The sequence below is a fragment of the Fibroporia radiculosa genome, assembly GCF_000313525.1.
Source record: "Fibroporia radiculosa TFFH 294 genomic supercontigs, scaffold1239, whole genome shotgun sequence".
NCBI lineage: Eukaryota > Fungi > Basidiomycota > Agaricomycetes > Polyporales > Fibroporiaceae > Fibroporia > Fibroporia radiculosa.
Window position 1 is genome coordinate 32,098 of NW_012133276.1, and position 20,540 is coordinate 52,637.

The 20,540-nt window shown below is 50.4% G+C and overlaps 9 protein-coding genes across 9 annotated transcripts; 5 read left to right on the forward strand and 4 right to left on the reverse strand.

Annotated features, from left to right (window-relative positions):
* Nucleotides 1-108: 108 nt before the first annotated feature.
* On the forward strand, nucleotides 109-1,122 carry FIBRA_02350 (uncharacterized protein; the record flags this gene model as incomplete). The annotated part of the gene is made up of 5 exons (XM_012324213.1): nucleotides 109-256; nucleotides 312-359; nucleotides 413-429; nucleotides 479-775; nucleotides 805-1,122. 5 exons carry the CDS (start codon nucleotides 109-111, stop codon nucleotides 1,120-1,122), a joined length of 828 nt encoding a protein of 275 aa, XP_012179603.1.
* Nucleotides 1,123-1,315: 193 nt separating this feature from the next.
* Nucleotides 1,316-1,575, forward strand: FIBRA_02351 (uncharacterized protein; the record flags this gene model as incomplete). Its single annotated transcript, XM_012324214.1, has 2 exons — nucleotides 1,316-1,492; nucleotides 1,546-1,575. The coding sequence occupies 2 exons, from the start codon at nucleotides 1,316-1,318 to the stop codon at nucleotides 1,573-1,575; spliced, it is 207 nt and encodes a 68-aa protein (XP_012179604.1).
* Nucleotides 1,576-2,168: 593 nt separating this feature from the next.
* FIBRA_02352 (uncharacterized protein) lies at nucleotides 2,169-4,418 on the forward strand (the record flags this gene model as incomplete). The annotated part of the gene is made up of 8 exons (XM_012324215.1): nucleotides 2,169-2,254; nucleotides 2,310-2,442; nucleotides 2,519-2,632; nucleotides 2,695-2,992; nucleotides 3,043-3,198; nucleotides 3,251-3,555; nucleotides 3,613-3,854; nucleotides 3,908-4,418. The coding sequence occupies 8 exons, from the start codon at nucleotides 2,169-2,171 to the stop codon at nucleotides 4,416-4,418; spliced, it is 1,845 nt and encodes a 614-aa protein (XP_012179605.1).
* A 123-nt stretch (nucleotides 4,419-4,541) lies between these two features.
* FIBRA_02353 (uncharacterized protein) lies at nucleotides 4,542-7,286 on the reverse strand (the record flags this gene model as incomplete). The annotated part of the gene is made up of 5 exons (XM_012324216.1): nucleotides 4,542-4,752; nucleotides 4,815-5,242; nucleotides 5,305-5,793; nucleotides 5,846-6,458; nucleotides 6,511-7,286. 5 exons carry the CDS (start codon nucleotides 7,284-7,286, stop codon nucleotides 4,542-4,544), a joined length of 2,517 nt encoding a protein of 838 aa, XP_012179606.1.
* An 853-nt stretch (nucleotides 7,287-8,139) lies between these two features.
* Nucleotides 8,140-8,393, reverse strand: FIBRA_02354 (uncharacterized protein; the record flags this gene model as incomplete). Its single annotated transcript, XM_012324217.1, has 3 exons — nucleotides 8,140-8,172; nucleotides 8,230-8,274; nucleotides 8,328-8,393. The coding sequence occupies 3 exons, from the start codon at nucleotides 8,391-8,393 to the stop codon at nucleotides 8,140-8,142; spliced, it is 144 nt and encodes a 47-aa protein (XP_012179607.1).
* Nucleotides 8,394-10,684: 2,291 nt separating this feature from the next.
* On the forward strand, nucleotides 10,685-12,998 carry FIBRA_02355 (uncharacterized protein; the record flags this gene model as incomplete). The annotated part of the gene is made up of 6 exons (XM_012324218.1): nucleotides 10,685-10,855; nucleotides 10,913-11,698; nucleotides 11,750-12,013; nucleotides 12,079-12,289; nucleotides 12,347-12,484; nucleotides 12,970-12,998. The coding sequence occupies 6 exons, from the start codon at nucleotides 10,685-10,687 to the stop codon at nucleotides 12,996-12,998; spliced, it is 1,599 nt and encodes a 532-aa protein (XP_012179608.1).
* Nucleotides 12,999-13,905: 907 nt separating this feature from the next.
* On the reverse strand, nucleotides 13,906-14,525 carry FIBRA_02356 (uncharacterized protein; the record flags this gene model as incomplete). Its single annotated transcript, XM_012324219.1, has 4 exons — nucleotides 13,906-14,097; nucleotides 14,142-14,258; nucleotides 14,319-14,408; nucleotides 14,460-14,525. The coding sequence occupies 4 exons, from the start codon at nucleotides 14,523-14,525 to the stop codon at nucleotides 13,906-13,908; spliced, it is 465 nt and encodes a 154-aa protein (XP_012179609.1).
* A 1,660-nt stretch (nucleotides 14,526-16,185) lies between these two features.
* On the forward strand, nucleotides 16,186-18,271 carry FIBRA_02357 (uncharacterized protein; the record flags this gene model as incomplete). Its single annotated transcript, XM_012324220.1, has 8 exons — nucleotides 16,186-16,371; nucleotides 16,442-16,734; nucleotides 16,801-17,482; nucleotides 17,538-17,547; nucleotides 17,604-17,779; nucleotides 17,831-17,868; nucleotides 17,922-18,114; nucleotides 18,170-18,271. The coding sequence occupies 8 exons, from the start codon at nucleotides 16,186-16,188 to the stop codon at nucleotides 18,269-18,271; spliced, it is 1,680 nt and encodes a 559-aa protein (XP_012179610.1).
* Nucleotides 18,272-18,756: 485 nt separating this feature from the next.
* Nucleotides 18,757-20,375, reverse strand: FIBRA_02358 (uncharacterized protein; the record flags this gene model as incomplete). The annotated part of the gene is made up of 3 exons (XM_012324221.1): nucleotides 18,757-19,613; nucleotides 19,684-19,906; nucleotides 19,983-20,375. The coding sequence occupies 3 exons, from the start codon at nucleotides 20,373-20,375 to the stop codon at nucleotides 18,757-18,759; spliced, it is 1,473 nt and encodes a 490-aa protein (XP_012179611.1).
* Between the last annotated feature and the right edge of the window lie 165 nt (nucleotides 20,376-20,540).

The following is a 20,540-nucleotide window of genomic DNA, read 5'->3' on the forward strand; positions in this document are numbered from 1 at the left end:
TTACAGCTCGCGGCGCATCGATTTCATCGATGTCGACATCTAATTGCATAAATTCAGATATCGCTCTCGAGTCCCGATATTTTCAGGATCCTCTGCTCGCTGACCGTCATGACCGTCTCAGTAGATCCCGCCTCCAAAGGCGATGCAGCTCCTCCTGGATTTGCTGTAGCGCAATGGAACATACCTTCTAACAAGCCCTTGATTGCAGTAGACTTGGATGATGTACTTAGCGAAACAAACCAGTCGGTTGCAAATTGTATGTGAACATGAATATCTTTCTGCCATATTCAAGTTAATTGGTGGCCTGAAAGGGCATAATGATGCCTATGGAACCGACATGACACTGTCCGATTTCTATTGTAAGGTGCACTACACATTTGACTGCGCACGCGGCGTTGAATTTTTCCTATAGATTACTATTACTGGAGGGTGAGCAACGTGATAGGTATAACCATCTTGTCTGACACGATGGTCTCAGAATCCCTATTGGGGCACTCCGAGTGAAACTATGAGGAAAGTGGAAGAATATTACGCAACTTCTAGACTCTACGAAGCATCCCCAGTAGAAGGTGCTATTCAAGGTGTTCGCTCGCTGAAGGATCTAGGATTCCTTTTGGTTATTATAACCGCCAGGCAGCCTCGCGAATTAGAGAACACCGAGAAGTGGCTTGATAAACACTTTCCTGGTATATTTGAGACAGTCATTTGTACCGGAATGTCGCAAGAAACCCTCGCAGATGAACGAGTGCTGGCGACTAAGCTTTCTAAGGCGCAGGTATGATTTCTGATACATAATGTCTATAGTCTAACTTTGGCCTGAAGGTATGCAAGACACTCGGTGCTAAGCTCATGATTGATGACTCGCTCGAAAACTCCCTGAAATGCATGCGGAGCGACCCTCCACAGCCAGTGCTTCTCTTTGGGGACTACCAATGGAACAAACGCGAAGCAAATTACAGTCACATTGAGGATGAGTCGAGCTATGAGGAGAGAGTGAAGAAGGAAGGTGGAAATGATTTCTTAATCACCGATGTGACGACGATTCCTTCCGGGAGATGGCTCACCAGAGTCAAAGATTGGACTGAAGTTGTCCAGTGGGTCAAGGATAACCTGATTACCTAGATAATATACCAGCTAGCAGCACAGGCTGTAATATAGAATGTCAATATGATCTGCACTCGCACAACTGATAATAGATAAATTGTATTGTGTTTTCGATTTGACCAGGAGTCGTGTGCGGCACGTGCCTAACGCGGTATTCGATGTTGGCACGCTACTAGTGACTAGTCGTGGACTCACTGCTGCAGTCACTCACATGGCCTCTGCGCAGATTCAAACGTTTTTGAAGAACCCTGAAGAGCAGATTTCGCGAGAGCGATCTCTCGAGTTCTTGGATGCCAAGTTTACGACGATACAAGACCTAGAGGGACTAAGCCACCTCGAGGAGATAGTCCAACAAGCAAAAGACGAGAGCAATGAAATTGGGGTTCAGGTGCGTGCCAGTCTCGGCTTGTATATCAATTCTCTTATGCCCGGGCGTCGCAGCTCAGCTTTCTCAATCTCGACAAACCGTAGATGCTTTGTTGGCAGAAACCCGAACTTCCGCATTGACACAATTGAGTGCAGCTCAGGAGCTATCTCTGTTACGGCACTCTCTGTCCGATGAAATTTCATATCTATCACAACAGCTGGTATCATCGCTAGTTCCTTCCGATGGCAAGCCAACATTATTGGAGGATCTTGAAACGCTGCATCGAAATTTAAAGGAGTTAGAGAGCGTCAAAGGCTATGTGCAAGTTGTAACACACTCCTTGGGTTTGAGGCAAGTCGTGGTTCTTGTCTAAGGCCAGCTTCATATCAATGCATCCACAGCGAAGCAGCCGTCGAACAAATTCGAGCCTCGCCATCCCTATCATCGACCGATCAATATGAGGCTCTTCAGCATTTTGTATCGTCGGCGCGACAAGTATGTGGGCCGGCAGAGGATGTAGGTGGCCAGCAAAAGTTGCATATCGTCAATTTTTTGGACGCGGTCAGAGCCAAAACGTGGCAAGACATCAAGAATACCCTATCAATGTACATATTTTCACATTACCTTTGAAGCGCTGATCGCTCAGAATTCCTCGACCAGGACACTACTAGGCGCTGCCGATAAGCTGCACTGGCCCATGCCCGTTGACTATTTATCTGCTTCACCTGACGATAGGAAGGCATTTGAATCTGCTTTTTTGAATTTACTGAAACTTCAGACTATGTGCGTTCGTAGGACTCGTGGTTTAGTCATGTTCTTATCGGAGGTTTTGACATAGTGGCAAGAGAATTCATGCCACCGATAATATGGAGAAAGAAGGCTTGTATCCTATTCAAGCTCTCGTACAACCCGTCTCTCTGCGATTTAAATATCATTTTGAAGGTACACGACAAACGAATCGACTTGACAAGGTGAGGATTATACATTGTAGTGGAGGAGCTGTCGGAACACTGACCCTCGTCATGCCGTTATTCTTGACAATAATAGCCCGAGTGGTATTTTACTCATATACTGAATGTCGCACATGAACACCGTCGATTCATGGAGAGTATCATACAAACGATTTTGTCAAATACCGAGTTTTGTGAAATAAATGCCTGGGTAAGTCTCTGAACACAACCTTCGCATTCAGTAAGCTTAGAACCTAATATCACGACGGTCAGCAAGAGTTTACGCTACTCCTATTGCCGCTGATTGAGCGCAAACTGCGGCGCACCATCCCTTCTCTCCTTGCCCATCCTTCCATACTAGCCCATACCATCTACGAAGCCCTCGCATTTGATACGGCCTTGCGGGATGAGAATTTTGACCTTGGTGGTACGTCTGCTCAGGGTAGAACACCTGAACGAGGCGAACAGGGCAAGGAAGATAAGGACAGAAATGCAAGGTGGGAGGGCACCAGCAACATCATACTGGGTAATCAGGAGTGGTTTGAGACGTGGATGGAAGGTGAACGAAAATGTAAGTATGCGATTTCTTCATATTGCTGTTCCTGCTTAGCTGCATACCAGTTGCAATGGAACAATATATGGAGGTCATCACTGCGGCTGATGCATGGCTTATTGCGGACGATGATGGTCTTGAGGATGACACAGTAAATTTTACTCGTGAGCTGAAGCCTACGATCTCTGCCAGAAGAGTGAAAGCACTGGTTGAACAAGTCACAGGTAAAATTGTACGTTTCGTACTCATAGATCAGCGTACTCATTCTACTTGTAGACCGTTATTCCCCGCTTCCGCAATTCCTGCATCGCACCCGCTTCCTCATTGCCGTACAGCTGCCCATCCTCGAATCGTATCAGTCGCGGATATCTTCGTCTTTGGATGCTTTTGAAACGCTCTCTTCTAGCTTTATGCGCGCGGTCCCTGGGGCGCTTGGCAGTGTAGGCGTAAGCAGTGAGGGAACACGGCCAGGTGACTCCAAGAGATTGACATCTGGCGTCGAAGGGGTGCAGAGATTGAGCAAAGCGCTCATCAGCGCAAAGTACATGGGCGCAGCTTGTGAAGCTTGGGGAGAAGATCTGGTGCGCAGCAGTTGTCATCACGCAATAGCTGACTGCTAAATGTTCTTTTTCACTAAGTTCTTCCTTGAATTATGGACCGAGATCAGTCGTCGAGCATCGCTGCGTTCCCGCGTTCAAGCAGAGCGCGCTTTACCTGATCTTAAGGAGGGCGAAATTGAAGCACCGGATGGTATCATTTTTGAGGAATTAGTGACGCAGTACGGCAAACTGGTGGAACGTGCAGAAGACATGATTACACATTCCGTTTCTGGCGAGATAGAAACCGCCTTGAAAGCTCACTTCTCCAGTGGCTCTTCAACGTAAGTGGTATTACATCTCATATCATATCATAAACTGATAATCGGGGCTTCAGGCAAGTCACTCCAAATGCGAATATGAGCATACAAGATGATATCGTCCTCTCTCCTACTTTGCTTGGCCCTATTGCTATGCTCTCATCTCATCTCACCTTCCTCCAGTCAACTCTTCCTCGTGCAACCGTGACTAACCTATATCGCCGCATCGCCTCACACATATCAGAGCACATTCTCCAGCGCCAGATCTTCTACCGTGGTCGAGGGCGTATCAGCGCACAAGAGGGCAAAGCTATCCTAGCGGAGAGCGAACTTTGGGTCGAAACCTGCCAGCTCGCCTTTGCGCGCAATGAGAGAGCCAGGGTGGAGGGCCCTTGGAGAGGCCTGCTCCAAGCAAGCCGGCTGGTGGCATCAGAAGGGATTCGTTGGCAAAAGTTGGTAGATGTGACATTTGGCGTCACTTCAGACCCCGAATGGCAACAGGTAATGATGGAATCCAGTGGGTTTGCTGACTTGAGCAGAGATGAAGTGAGACAAATTTTGAGCACCAGAGTAGACTGCGAGCGGTAACGCCTTGGTACGATGTACTCATGTATTAACATTGGTCGACATAGGAATTCCACGATATAATATAATACAAGCTAGTACGGATACAGAGAGCAGCAAAGCGCGGTAAGAATCAATGATGTGAAACTAAATTTTGTATACAATATCGCCACTAAGCATCAGCTCATTGGCATCTCCCATGACTTCGCAAGCTATGGTGGCCTCAGCAGTGCCAAACAATTCGTCAGTGGACAAACCCTCATTGATGAGTTCTAACAGATTGGGCAAAAGGAAAGACTCTTCATCTTGTAGCCTCGTTGCAAACAGGTGTGCTAGTCGTGTGCGGAAGAGCTTCAGCCTAGATCGTGAAACGCAGTCGTCGTTAACCACGAGGATTCCAGCGCACGTAGAAATGCGTACCGTTCGGGACGGATCCGTCCATCATCAGTAGGGCCGGCAGGTACTGGCTCTTCCATTTGTATATCCTGACTTCCCCGTCCCCATACAGGGTCTTCAGCTGGCTGGTTCTCGGGAACGGCCTTTTCTTTGCCTTTTGGCTGCGGAGGCATCGACATTCTTGCCGGCAACTCAGGAGAATCATCCTCTTCTTCCTCATCGCTCTCCTCGTCACTGTGCTCTTCACCATCTTTCCTGGCACCTTTACCGTTGTTCAGACGACGCTTGGTCCGTCGCTGGCGTTTCGGAACTTCTTTGAACAGCGCAAACCGCAGAAGTTCTTCGGCTGCCATAGCATCCTGCTGTTGTACCTTGTTCGACAGTCGAGCCTTCGCATGCGCGGTAGCCAAACGAATTAGCGTCTCCAGTGTACGCGCAGTGAGCGGAGAGGTCTGAGAATAAGCGCAGATGAGATGATGTAGGAAACGCGCTGATGAACGCATAACATACTAACCCGCTTTTTGGTGCCCTCCAAATCTTCATTTCGCAGAGTGGCGTACACGTTCACTATCCAGTCGGCTGCACCTTTGGTCAGAACAGGAGCGGGCTTATTCTTTGCATACTGGATATACTTCTTCACGAATGCGATGCTCAGCACCTCTTGCTTTTTAGGCTTTCGTTTGCGTGTCGATGACATCGCGTCACCAATGCCAATGTGTAAAAGCGGATCGTACTTCTCGAATGGGCTCGTCTCGCCTTCATCTGCATCTGACGGGGCTGTCCCAGGCCCATCGACCGTAAGATTCTGCGTAAGACTGTCTGTTACGGGTGTCCCCTCTTCGATACCAGGCGGAAGATAGCGGTGCATTCGGAGAACGTGGTCAGCGATCTGCCGGTCTCGGTTCTCGTCAACGTCATCCGTAACCACAAATAGTAAATCAAAACGAGACAGAAGTGAGTCGGGTAGCGCGATGTTTTTGTGGGGATCCTTATGCACATCATACTGGCAAAAAAATCAGCACTAATTGAAGTAGCATCAACAGTCGAAAACTTACTTGGCCATAAATTGGGTTGGCGGCCGCTACAACACTGCAACGCGCGTTCAAGGTGGTATGAATGCCCGCCTTCGCGATTGTTACTGTCTGCTGTTCCATGACTTCATGGATAGCCACCCTGTCAATGTCTGACATTTTGTCGAACTCGTCAATGCACACAACACCGCGATCGGCAAGGACCATGGCGCCTGCTTCGAGCCTTCGTTCGCCCGTGTCCTTGTCTGTTGTCACTGCCGCAGTCAGACCGACGCCTGAACTTCCACGTCCTGTGGTAGCGATTGCGAGCGGCGCGGTACCGAGCACGAACCGCAAAATCTGGGATTTCGCAGTGGATGGGTCCCCAACCATCAGCATATTGATGTCGCCTCGTATGTGCGTCCCGTTCGGAAGGTTTTTTTCTGCACCCGCAAGCAAAAGTAGAAGAACTGCGATCTTGATGTGGTCATGTCCATAGATCGATGGCGCGAGAGACTGTGAAAGCATCGTTGTGATGTTTGACCGCTTCGAGAGCTGATTTATCATGCGAATGTCCGAGTCGGTCAACTGTGTTTGGGCGATACCTCCCCCAATTTTCGAGGAGAGGAGGTTGATATTATTGGCAAGGATAAGAGACCTATCGACACCCTGTCAGTGTCACAATTTGACTGGAAAATACGTATACAAACTTGAATGCGCCTCCAGCTCCACCGCCTACACTTCGATATACACCAACCAGCTGAATTCGGTCTCCAGGTTTGCATTTATCGACTAGGTCGTCGTCCAGGATGACATCCGTGCTGCGTGGTAATTGCCCAGCTGGTGCACGCTCGGGCATTTCTTGTATGCTAATTCTCTGGTGGTCCCTGAAGACGCAATGTCCAAACTCGGTCTGCAGCGGGTGTCCCTCATCGTCCGCTTGGGGTGTTATAGAAGATGTTGGAGGAAGATTGGAGGTCGTGGTAGTAGCGTCTCGATATTCCCGCGCATGAAACAAACGAGTTTCGGGGCAGTAGTGGACGGACTTCAGCATCTTAGGCCGTACGAGAGAGCAGCGCGTCACGATACCCTCTAAGGATATCATCTTGCCCAGCTGCGATGCCCGTAGTGTTCGAGGGCTGACATGGTGGTCACCAAACGATCCACTGAACCCTACACGATACTCCTTGCCAGAAACATCCTGCTTGTCCGAGTCGTGGACACGGTTGACAATGCTGCAAAGCGCCTCGTCAAATGCAGGGAGGAAGTCGACAGGTTGCTTGAGGAGCCCGTCCGCAAAATCGCGTTTGTAGTCACGTAGGTCGTCGATATTGACAATCAGTCGTCTAAGATCCTGCCGAAGCATCCGCGAAATGTCCTCTTTATAGTTGTAGAGGTCAGTCTCTGAGTCGAGAAATTCCTCGAAAACACGCGCTCTGTCGCGCAGAAGGACATCTTCGGGAACAGGTTCGTCGAGCAAAGACATAGTGGAACTTGAAAGGTGTGAGCACAAGAGCAACTCCCAACGCGTTGCTACTAATTGGCCTGTCGCGAAAGCACCTGCCCTAAATCTTGTACTGGTCACATGCAGCGTGGCTGCTTGCGTACTAATGATCTAACTTGGTATCTTTGTCGTACAACTTACTATTCGCTGCTCTAGTGCCCACTGCTGGCAGATTCATGATTAATCCACGGTCGCGATGATGTCACAATCAGCATCTACAGCAGGGAACAACGCAAATACGAAATTTGTCCACTCTGATTCAGGCGCCGCGAGAGCCCAAGGGCGGTAAGCATCGCGAAACCGTCATACTCGCCGCTCCAGTACTTTTGAACGGGATCGTCATATCAATCTGGCTCACAAATGCTGGCGAAAGTTGTCTTGTGACTCGGCAGGCACGCAATCTTTGACCACTGATGCCAGATTTACAAATTGAGCGTATGACGTGTTCTTAAGCGTAAACATAGGCCTTGCAATGATCGAAAACCTCAAATAGATAGTGGCCAACCTGAGACTCGGCTACATTAACATATATATCCACACGAATGAGCTCAAAAATTTCGAAACTGTGCAAAGACAGTATGTTCCGAAACAATTACGACTGGACGACGATACAGACCAAGGCGGCCAACAACGAGCGAATGCGATGTCAAGACAGACGAGCCACAAGACATCAACGAGTCCTCCTCCAACAAACACCTTAATTGGAAAGAGTGTATATGAAATTAGGAAAATTCTGGGAGATTGATGACCTTCAGAGAATGAGACATGAGAAGGAATGAGCCATAGATTGAGAGTACTAACATGGATATCGGTCCCAGGTAAAGTGGATGCGAGATTACCAAGGAGCCGGTCCGCTGTTGCCCTGGCGCTATTGAATGTGGATGTTAGACAAGTAGGGGAATACGAAAGAAATACTTGCTTGTACAATCTCGCGGGCGTCGACCGGCTGCTCAGGGATAGGCATAGGGAGCTACGGGCATGTCAGAGCGTCAAATGAGCAGACGCAGGAAGTGAGTGACTCACGGGAGTGGCCAAGACGGCGCCGAAGAGGACAGCCAGTGAAAGGAGGGAGAGCGACTGGAAACGCATCGTTGAGGTCGAGGAGATATGTGACAGAGCGAAGGGAAAGATAGCAGATTTTAAGCTGCAGAGCTCTACTGCAGAGCCGCCCAGCGCACGTGGGCGGTGAGATCGGCATCCAGAGACGGCAAGCCAGGCACAGACCCGGGCGCAGGCACTGGCGCAACATTCTGCCCTTCCTGATCTTCGAACACCCTGATTAGTACAGTGTTTCAAGAATCAGCAGTCCTTGGGACGCCGGTGTTCCTTGAGACACTAAGTAGCCTCCCCACTTGACATAGTCAACATATCTAATCGACCACCTGCCACCTGGTAGTTTATTTGTACTATATTAGGCCACATGCTAACAAAGCTCAGGGCCGAATGACCTCAGATTGAAGTGTTGAGAATTTCCTTGAATGTTTCACAAAATCTGCAAGAAATTTAATTATAGATCCATGAAAAAGCTTACAGCCAGCATATTTACGGTCAACTTCACCCAACAAACCATGGCATCTGGTGTAGAGTTTCTCAGTCTAAGAGCGTAAGATCATGAAACTCATGACATCGTGCGTGAGGATGCGCACATCACGCGCAACCTTGCACGTCCCACGTGGTGACTGAGAGAAGTAGCAATCACACTCGATCACAGCGTCTCGCACGAGATGTCGCACTGTACCCAAATCGCCCGAAAACGAGCGCAGGCAACTAGTTGGATTCTATTGGAAGGTGCACTGCATATTTTATCCCGGTAAAATTTATAGAAGGCTTGAAGGCATTTTACAAACTTTGTGTGTACTAATTTGGTGTAATTTCGAAGTATGGAGTGCAAAAATCGAGATATGCGAACTGGTGTCCCAAGGACCACCGAAACACTGTACCGGCTGCGCTCCATAGCCGAAAGATAAGGTTGAGCGGCCAATTTAATCCAAGGTCTTGTGTTCATATGCCTGGTGAGGGAGCTCAGAGCTCCTGGTCGGATTCTATAGCGGCGCGTGATGGTCGTCTGACGCTGAGTACTGTCAACACCAGCTCATCGGAAGACAGCATGATGGCGTGCAACAAATAGGCACTCGATGATGCATCGATGATGCCTTCCAAGTTCCCATACTGCGCGCATCACCCCCTCTGAACACCAACTTCGGCCCATCCCTTCGGTGCAAGGCCCCTACTATGGTCATTGTAATCTCGATGCATCACAGTCACATCACAGAGAAACTTGGACTGGCATTTCCCTGGCGGGGAAATTTGGAAAAGAGGAATGACTTGTCTTATTCAGTTGGCACCTTTCTGGTTCCTTTCTAGTGCTATTGGTCTTCTCTGCTGCCTCAGGCAGAAGGTATTGTCATGTCAGAGTCAGCTCATGCTAAACAGCTGAACAGTAAGTCATCCTTGGTGCTGAGAGCAGTGCTTCAAGTCGATATACCAGCATTGTGGGCATCAATTACATCCGGGCGACATCTTTGCACCTATATGAGAACGAGTAGCTGAGAACGATATTCACCTACTTGTGGGGGGATGGCACACGTCTTCACTTGACAATCGCGATGAAGATCATTGCAGATCACAACAACAATCTGCGATCCTAGAATGACGGAGACAAGCTGGTGTACTCTGACAGTCACACTGTACCAGCGTTTGAGTGTACCACGTGTATGTAGTAATATTCCTTCGTGCAGTACGGGAGAGTCGCCGTAAATATACAACTCCCATCCGTTGATAGACAGTTTGGCATCAATTATCTCTCAGATAGTAACATTTGCCATTGAACACGAAGTCGAAAAGACTAGGGAGGTTATCTCTCGTTTTCTTGGAGGCAATGGTTAGCACGATACTTCCAGATTGAAAAAGCACCATGCATTCTGTAATATTAAGTTGTCTATTAGAGTGAAAACCAATTTGCCTGCCTTGATGAGTGAGCTGAATATTGGCATATGTACACCTGACTTACCTTCTGCCGTCGGTGATATGACCAGGCTACGCGTACGGACTCAAGACTGCAAACGAGTAATGTAACCACTCTTTGAGCAGCCTACACGTACTACTGGCAGCTCTAGGCCATACATAATATTTTTCATTGAAGAACGTCGTATTCTCGTAGTTTTCAGTTTGTGCGTCCGCGTGTGTGAGGGTAGAACAGACTCGGAACTGAACAGTGAAGCTTTGAAGACCCTTGAAGACCGCATTTTGGCGATACTAGATCGATCGCGTGACTAATTGTGTCGGAGATGCGATAAGTACTTAGATCTCTTGATCAAGAGATCTAAGTGACTTATCCGGTTACGTAACGGAGCCACATCTTGCTCTTGTTTGCTGCAATCATGTCTCTTCTCCAGGGCTACTCCTCGGACGAAGATAATGATACTCTCGGGGCGACCAACGATGTCTTTGGGCTTTCATACCTACCTGTTACGAAGAAACAGCGTCTAGTTGTCGAACAAAGCAATTCTGCGCCAGCTCTACCTGCCGCAGCGCCAGATGTTCTTGCTGAAGTGAGTGTTCGAGTACGATTCCATATTTTGCTACTAAATAGCCCGTATTGCTCGTAGGATCCCATGAAGCAGACCTCTCTTATAACGCGACCGACGGACACGCGCATGAATGTCAACATACCGTACTCGGACATGGTTTTACCCGTCCAAGGCCCCGAAAATCCGTTCGGGGATCGCAACCGTTTTCTTAACCAGAACGCGCTCTCTGGTCACGTAGAAGAGCAGGCGATGACGGAGCATGCGTTTCGTCAGCAGCATATGACGCATGCTATCCTTGGTTACTCTGCTAACCCTTCGGTGGACCCGAACGCGCCCGCAGTACTGGGCTCATTAGACAAAGCACAGGCCAATAATTTTGCCACAATCGGGGCGCTCAAAACATCCAAGAAGGAGAAAAACGAACTAAAGCGGAAGCGGAAACCGAAGGGTGACCTGGAGGTTGTCGAAGGCGATGGTGCTTATGAAGGTCCGTGGTCAAAGTGGGAAGGCGACGAGCCCGAAGGCTTGCCATTTGGAGAGGAGGTAGACGATGCTGAGGAATCCGAGGAAGAGCCGGAGGAGCCTGTACAAGTGAAAAAGGCGAAACCAAAGCGCGGCGCGCCCGGTCTGGAGTCGTCTGTTTACCACGGGAAGTCAATGCACGACTACCAAGGACGGACGTACATGCACCCACCTGTTGCAGAGGCACCGCAAATACAGTCCGAGGCGGGTTCACAGGAATCGTTTATTCCGAAGGTCTGTATACACACGTGGACTGGCCATACGCAGGGAGTGTCTGTTGTGCGCCTGTTCCCGAATACAGGTCACCTGCTGCTCAGCGGATCCATGGACACGAAGATCAAGGTGAGCATGCTAGCTGTCACATATGTTAAATGGTATTCACTTCCCAGACAGCTATGGGACGTTTATACTCACGGCAATTGTCTCCGCACCTTCCATGGACATATGAAGGCTGTCAAGGACGTAACTTTCTCGAACGATGGACGCAAATTTTTATCATGCGGCTACGACCGACAGATGAAACTTTGGGACACGGAGACAGGCCAGTGCTTGAAGCGATTCAGCAACGGCAAGATTCCGTATGTCATCAGATTCCATCCAGATGAGGACAAACAGAATATCTTCCTCGCGGGTATGTCGGATAAGAAAATTATTCAGGTTCGCCTTCTCCCTTCTGATTCCTTCTCACTTACACTCAATCATGCTGATTATGGTCTACACAGTACGACATCAACTCCGGAGAAATCACGCAGGAATACGACCAGCACCTCGGGCCAGTCAATACAATCACCTTTGTTGACGAGAATCGACGATTTGTCACTACATCCGATGATAAGACGATCCGTGCGTGGGATTTCGACATTCCAGTTGTGATCAAGTATATCGCCGAGCCGCATATGCATTCAATGCCTGCGGTAACAATACACCCCAGCAGTGTGTTTCATTGGTCATCTATTTGCCTTTGTGGGTGCTTATAATCTTCACTCGCAGAAAAATATTTTGCCGCCCAGTCTCTTGACAACCAGATTCTGGTGTACAGCACTGATAATTTCAGACAAGCACGAAATAAGCGTTTCGCAGGCCATTCGGTAGCGGGATACGCGTGCCAGGTCGGGTTCTCGCCCGATGGTAAGTGGATAAGCAGCGGGGACGGAGAGGGAAATATGGTGTTCTGGGAATGGAAAACCGGCCGCATCAAGTCTCGCTTGAAAGCCCACTCAAAGGTGGTTATTGCTCACGAGTGGTTGCCCCATGAAACGGTGAGTGGTCGATGGTACGTAACTAGCGCAGTACTTACGGGCCGTCCGGCTACGCGAACAGTCAAAAGTTGTCACTGCATCGTGGGATGGCTTGATAAAACTATGGGTGAGTCAGCGCGTCCTTTTCACCGTGGTGCGAGACTCATTTGGACCGTGCGTCATAGGACTGATCTGGAGCGGCACACTATGTCAGCCTCCGGCGAGAGGGGACTGTATTGGAGCTTTTGTCCGTTTTATCTTAGCATGATCGCTCTGTATTAACGCAAGGAGTTGGGGCGTTGTGACCCCTTACAGGCGCTCGGTGGATATTTTCACATTGGAACACGATGTCCAACAGCTGACATGATGGCGCAGGCTTCCTGCTTTCTGATGATGATTTGTGACACATGTACAATGTACCATGAGCTAAGTCTACTGCCGCTGCTGAGCGCTGATCGAGCACCTGAATGCATGTGGGTGTGCCGACTGAGCGAGTGTGGTGGTCCCAAATCTGCACACGACGATCATTCCCCGATCACACGGAACTGAAGCCTCGGCGATTGTACGTGCCACCGTGGAAGCGTAGTCACGTCCGCACCAATACGCGACGTTGGCAAGGTCGCAGGTCGGCAGAGTATTCGGAAGAGTATTTGACGAGACTTGGATGACTGAATCGCCTCGTCCACTACTTATCAACTTAACGCTGTAACGTCGAGACGAGACGCTCAAGGATCCTGTCGCCCGACAACAGATCGCTGACCTTGAAATTTTTTAAGCTGGTACACCCATTGTCACCGAAAACTTTCGCTCCCGACGAATGATGCAGAATTCGCTGCCCTTCGCTACCGTCCTTGAGCGCTTCAGCATTTAACATCATGGCCCGCTAAAACCCAGAATGCCGCTTCGGAGTCGACGGTCTAGTCTGGTCATTTCAACACCAAGACTTGAGTGACGTAAATCTAAAAATCTGGTACCTGCTATCATTCGATCATCAGGATAAAATATTCAGCGTGTAGCTCGACGAAATGGCCTTCGACGGTGTTTGACGAGAACAGTGTAAACAGCAACCGGGTATGGAATTGTAGAGAGATACAGCTACCAGTACAACCTGACACTTCCACGATAATAAAACTAGTGAATAAAGAGAGGATAGGGCACTGCGGCTAACAGGAAGCATTAAAAGCCTCCAGGCCCCGTGAAGGGGAATGCGGACGGTAAAGAAAGGCAGCGCAGATGGAGCAAGGAAGCAATCATACGCGGATCAGCTGACGGGGTCGTGTCAAATCGAAGTACAAAGCGGGAAATGCACACTCACATGTCCGCAGATGGAATGGGTGTCCGGGAGTTTACCAGGAGGGAGAGTGCCAGCCTTGACGCTAGTAGGCGGACAGCGACAACGGCATCAGAGATGCCACAATACGAGGGGAAGGATGGATTCACCTCCTCGAGAATGTCACGCTTTTGATCGAGAGCATCGCGAACCTCGAAAGCGGGTGCGGGGAGCTAGGGGGATGTCAGACAAGGGAGGGAAGAGAGGGAGAGAATACGAACGGGAGCAGCAGAGACGATGGGGAGAAGGGCAGCGAGGGAGAGGATGGAGAACCAGTGGAGACGCATCGTGCTGCAGGAGGGTCGGGCGAAGGAACGACGGGAGTTGGAAGCGGCTGAGGAATTATATAAGGCATGGATGGGTGAGAGCGGCTTTTATGGTCTGGGTGACGGACCTTGAGCCAGGGGGGAGGACGCAGGCCCCAACTTCCCACAAGTGACAGATCGGCGCTCACGATCGCATGGACCCCGGAGAGATTCAGGCCCTACGCTTCATTCAACGGGCTCGAGCCTCCCCCCTCCGTCTGGATCCCCACCCACCCCTTAGCCTCGCGCGGCGACGCTCGCACCTCCGTGACCTGCATCCTGCCTCCGTCGTCCATTCCGTCAGCCCACCCACGCCGAGCGTGGACGTGTAGTTCCATGCCACCACTCTCAACGTTGATCCTGCCGGCCGTTTCGACGCTCGGCCATCGTCGCCGAGCGCAGAAACTGCATCCCACCACTCCGGCTGAAATGGCGTTAGTGGTGGCCAGGTACACTTTGATTCATGTCCTCGCTCCCAACTCGAGGCTGCGGAGCAACCAGCCCTCCAGAGATAAGCCGATTGGGTGCCGCCTCCCATTCAGTTCCATGCCATAAATACCGAACCCCCCCTGGAGTAGGATGGCGTCGGTCGCACACGGTCCAATATAAACTTCTTCTCATCCGTCTGGCCGATATCTTCCCCAGCCAATGGGCAGTCTTCGGCTTGTCGCTGTCTTCTAGCGCGGTGCCTCTCGACCACGGCCGGACTGACCATAGTTGCAAATTGACCGCATCCCTTAATGCTGTCGTCGGCCAGCGCCATACACTGCCGACACGAACATAGGCCTATCGCGCAAGTTTAGATCCGTGCGACTTCGCAGGATCACTCGGCGGTCAACGTTCTGTAACGTCCATGGTGGACGCGAATTGGATCGTGCAGGAAGAGGCAGATAACTTCCTCTTTGCTCCTGTGCTCAGCATGTCATGAGTCGGCAGCGGCGTATATAATGATGATGACTGCTTACTCGGTCTGATACTGATGGACGGACCACTAGCAGACAGTCCATGCAAGATGCAAGCACTCGCAAATCAAAATATGTCCAGCACAAGCACATACCGTGATAACTTTGTCAAATACCTGCTCACAAACACGCATTTTGCGAGCCTCAATATTATATCGCGCGCCCAGCACTTGCAGAGGCTTCGGGATCAACGCCCAGCACTTACCCACCGCCTCGGACTAAAATAGTGGCGCCTCCGAGACAGACGGATACATGCCATGCCCGCCTTCACATGGAAGAGCAAAATTCCGACCTCCACGTCGGTTTTGAACAGCGTTGAGAGCTTCTGCGTAGGCGTAGTTCGAGTAATGCGCCGCCGGCAACCCCGCCCCTCAGCCGACGGGCTTTGGGGCTCAGCATCGTCATTTATGATAGTCTTTCTGCGCCGAGGATCTCAGGACCACTTGCGCCTTCCGCTTTAGTTTCACCTCAGCGTCTTCAACTTCCGTTCAGACGCCCCTAGTTCAAGCTTGGCTCATGGAGGTGGTCGCAATACCGCGACTTTGTCTCAAGCTGACAGAGGGGACCTGATGCGTAACGTAAGTCTATAGCAAAGAGAGACTGTGTACAAGTCAGTGCAGTTGTATATAGGTACGTAGGAATGGAAACGAACATACCTCAGCCCGGGATATTATAATCGGGGCCTGAGGGAAGTCGTCGCGCTGGCCCGGGCGTCTCTATCGATACGCAGCGGAGGTGCCGTATAAGGAAAATGATAAAGGGTAAATAAAATGTTCTGATAATATTGTATAGTAATAATACGTCTTAGATGTATCTACAACAATGCGGACAGCACATTCACAATGTGTCCGGGAGATTGCATCGTCGTAAAGAGGATTATAAATATGTCAAATAGAAATTCACAGACGCAAAGCGCATTGACTCAGTAAATAATAAGCGCTTGTTCATGGGAATATGAATATATGGTTATTCAGATAAGATCAAGAGATCTCATATGCACGGTGACTTCGCCGCCCTTGCCCCTCAGACCAAAGCAAGCATGCAGAGAGCCGTGGGCAGGCCATGGACCCCTGAAGAGGACAGTCTTCTTACACAGGCCGTCGCAATCTACGGAGAGAACGACAATTGGAAAACTGTCGCCCTCTCTATCCCCGGGCGCACAAACAAGGCGTGCAGAAAGGTGCGCACAATTCTGCAAGTAGTCTTCGTTCAGCTATTTCGGGAGTTGACGGTGTCTTATTTCTCTCAAGCGATGGCTGCATTCTCTATCTCCTTCGGTGAAGAAGTCGGCGTGGACACAAGAAGAAGATCAACTCCTTTTGTCGTTGTATGCGGTGCACTCAACTAAATGGGCCATCATTGCACGACATATCCCAGGGCGTACAGACGACGCTTGCTCCAAGCGCTACCGGGAAGCTCTGGATCCTTCTTTGAATAGAGGTGAGTGGACGACCGAGGACGACACGACGCTTTTGGGTGCATACGCGAGGCTGGGCGGCAAATGGGGGCAGGTCGGGCAGGAGTTAAATCGGAGTGGACTTGGGTGTCGCAACAGGCAACGACCTCTCTGTTTTTTTCGCTCAATCTAATGCTCATGAGTCATGCGCAGATGGAGGATGCTGGAGCGCAGACGCATCGCTGGCGCGCGGGGCGCATCGAGTAACCCTCCTCCGTTGGGCTCGACTTCGGCAAATGTCCCTATTTGGACTCAGACATCAAGTCCGCAACACGAAGAGCTCTGCCTTGACCCTAGGGAATTTCTTGCAGACCTGTCGCCGTCCTTACCCGACCCTGTCGAAGGTTACTCGACGCAGGATGGCTTGACCGCGATTTCTACTGTGCGCCGAGATAGCTGTCAGGTTGAACAGCACATACATGTTGCTTCGCCATTCGATCCCCACTCTTCTCATCATTCACAATACCCTCCCTACTATACAGGATTGCATGACTCAGACTCAGTGGATACGCATATTCTTCCACCCATACCTGATGGCCAGGATTTCATTCCTCATGGAGACTGCGGGAATGTCAGCGATGAATCTACTGACACGATACGAGGGGATACGGTTGAACGTTGTGACGCAGGCCCGACAGAAGTTCCTTATGAGGATCTGTCAAAACATTTTCTTCCTGACCATACTCTTGCCTCGCGAACATCTTCTGCGATGACTCTGACGCCTGAAATCAGCGTTCCCATACAAACTCCAGCACCTGTTTCTACAGTTCCTGAGTCTGCAAGTCACCACAGGTATTATCGCACACCAGCAGAGAAAGCGAAAAGTGCTACGGTAGTACGTAGTAAAACTCGAGAAGGACACACGCCCCGGCTTTCTTCTGTATTGACAGCCACAACCAAGTGAGTTACCTCTCGTCCCTCAGTCGCAGATGACAAATTGTCACGCAGCTCCGCAGTTCTTGCCTATGCATGTGGGCACCCAGATTGTTGGCCCGTAAACACAGAAGCGAGCAAGTCATGCTTCGCAACTTCCAAACATCTGTCGGATCATAACAAGAGCTCACATGCCGCAGACCTTGGCGGCAGCACTCCGTTTAGATGTGGTCTCGCTGGATGCAAGAAAAGTTGGAAGGTGGGCGCACCCCCTCGCCATCTCCAATCTGAAGCTAGCCAGTAACACTAGTTGCAGAGTATCAACGGCCTGCAGTACCATCTTCAAGTGTAGGTGCCACCCTATCTGTTGCGCATTTGTTCATAATAATGACATTCCACAGCTCGAAGACACACTTCCAGCAAGCGCTCTCAAACGCGAGTGCGACAAGCATCGCCCCTGAAGACAGTACGAATGCCCCACTCAACAGTGCCGGCGGATCTCGACCGAAGTCCAAGAAGATATACCCGTGTCCTCACCAACAATGCCGGCATGAATATAAGCAGCTAAGTGGTTTGCGGTATCATCTTGCCCATGTGCGGACACAATGATCAATCGTCAGTGGTTTGTCTGCTAACTTAGCTTGGGCAGGGCCATCCGGCGGAGTTACCTGTGCAACTCGAGGTCATACCCCCCACACTGGCACGGAAACTAGCGCAGAAGGCCGAGTATCAGGGTGACCCTAAGGTGTGATTTTGAACAGCGAAGTTTATCCTTATCGTGATTGGACATTTTTAATATGTGAATTACCCTACTCTCACAGCTTCTATGGTTCTGATTCCATTGCTACTGTTTGTCAGATTTGGCTGTACCCGCGGCCGCACGCTACCAAGTAATACCAACTGGTATTTTCTTGCAACACAGTAATATTGCATTTCAGGCAGATCACATCTTGGGCCGTTGTCAGATGTCCCTTCGTGTCCGTAAATCCGAGACGGAGACCCCCACGCGACCACATCTTGTTCCATTCTCGTTCGACAGTCCATTTCTGATGGTCGATGACGTGTACGCATGAATCGCCGCGTCAGTTTATCAAGGCTCAAGTAAACTAAAGGTAGAGAGATCGATTGACGTTTCATCCTGATAATGACGATATAGCGTACTACGATGACATGCAATTGAGTCGTAGATTGTAATGGCCCCTGGAAGAACTCGAACACCTGAACACCTATACGCGCTTACAGCTCCGCCCATCCAGCGTCAGGTTCATCGCCTCCGATTACTGCTAGTGCGAACATGACCAAGCTCGCCGTTACTCTGATCCCCAACCCTCTATACAGCTGACCGATGCCGGTGTTACGCAACCAGCTCGCATTCTCCTCGATAGCGGCATCTGCTTCTTTGTCCCTGTCCTTATTTTCGGCTTTCCGTCGTTGGTTCTTGGATTTAATGGGCAAGTCCGAGCGTTCCTCAGTGACAATGTGCCACATTGCATCCACCACGCCATTATAGGGTGCTGGTCGCAGCTCGACGCATGCTCGCAACGGCTTTGCCGTGCCACGTACCTGCACTTGTAGTCGTTTTCTTACGGTCTCGAACGGGAGCGTGATTAGGAAACTCGCGCAATCGCCCACCAGGGTCGTAAGCGTCCACAATAACGGATGAGTCTCGGGAGTGAGATTCACGCCAAAGCCAAGATGGGACGCAATGAAGCCGGGAAGGACGAGCGGGACAAGCGCACGTAGCGTGCAATCGAGTAAGGTCGGGATGAGGAGATGTGGGTGAAGATAGATTCCGCGGAAACCGCCCTCATGCGTTAGAATCTGGCCGAGGGCATCGAGAGGACCGGAATATGTGCGGTAGCGCGGATGTGCAGACTGAACAATGAGTCGTGTCCTAATTAGGTCTAAGGGAGAGAGTAAGAGGCCTGTGAGGACATGTGAGGCTACAGGGAGAAAGAGCGGATTTGATGATAGGTTGGGTGGAGCAGATGATAGGCTGGGGTAGAGAGGAGAGAATGTGGCCTGGAGAAAACTGGAGCAGATGGGACGCAAGCCGGCCGAGAGCGCATCGGTGACCACAGTGGTGAGCAAACCTGGCAAGACGTGTTAAGTGATGTTGGCGTCAGACGGTGACACGCATACCCTTCCACAGCGAAAACCAACCCTCAGCTCGAAAACGTCGGAGTTGTTTGATCATACTCCAAGTACCATCTGTAGTCCCAACGGGAATGGTGTATTCCGGTATTGTCCCTTCCTCAAGTACTGTCTGCCGGACAATATAGCCACGCTCGTCAGCTGGTCTCAGTGGTGGCCGGTGTGTTGACCCCGGTTCCAGCTCGCTGAGATCAGCGAAATATGCGTCGTTGTCATTGGAAGAATCACTGAGCTAAATGGAGATAGATGTATGCCTACGCATCAATGGAATATGGTCGCGTATAAACAGGGTGCTGTAAGGAGCGTACCTCGCCGTCCTCGTCAACGATGTCCGTAGCAAGCACAGCGCCAGGTGGGACTTCTCCGGTATTCCGAGGAACCCACTGCACCTGTAACAGCGTCCTCCCAACCTGCCACGGCATGGTTATGGCAGTAGTACAATACTGCATAGCTGCGGTGGCAAGCAGTCCTTTAACGACCACCGTGACGTTGATACCTGCATCATGTTCGGCATAGCCGGTAGAGAGATCGAAGAGTGGGCTCGCGTTGGTGCGAGTAGACCACTGATACGATGATGAAGAGGGCGACTCGTATAAGCCTGTAGAGTTTTCAGGCGCACCCGGAGCAAGAGGAGGTATAAAGGACCATGCGTTGGAAGGAGCTGCGTAGAAATCACGAAGAGAAGAGGGCGGCGAAGTCATGACAAGAACATATGCAGGAAAAGGCGAGCCCGCTGACCAGCAAATGTGCTGAGCCGAAACGCACTGTCGCTGGATTCCAGGACTGGAGCGGCTGCGTTTGCGTCAGTGTCCTCGCGTTGTGTACGATTGTTTGCCTGCAACAGACCAATTGCGGCGCGAGGTTCC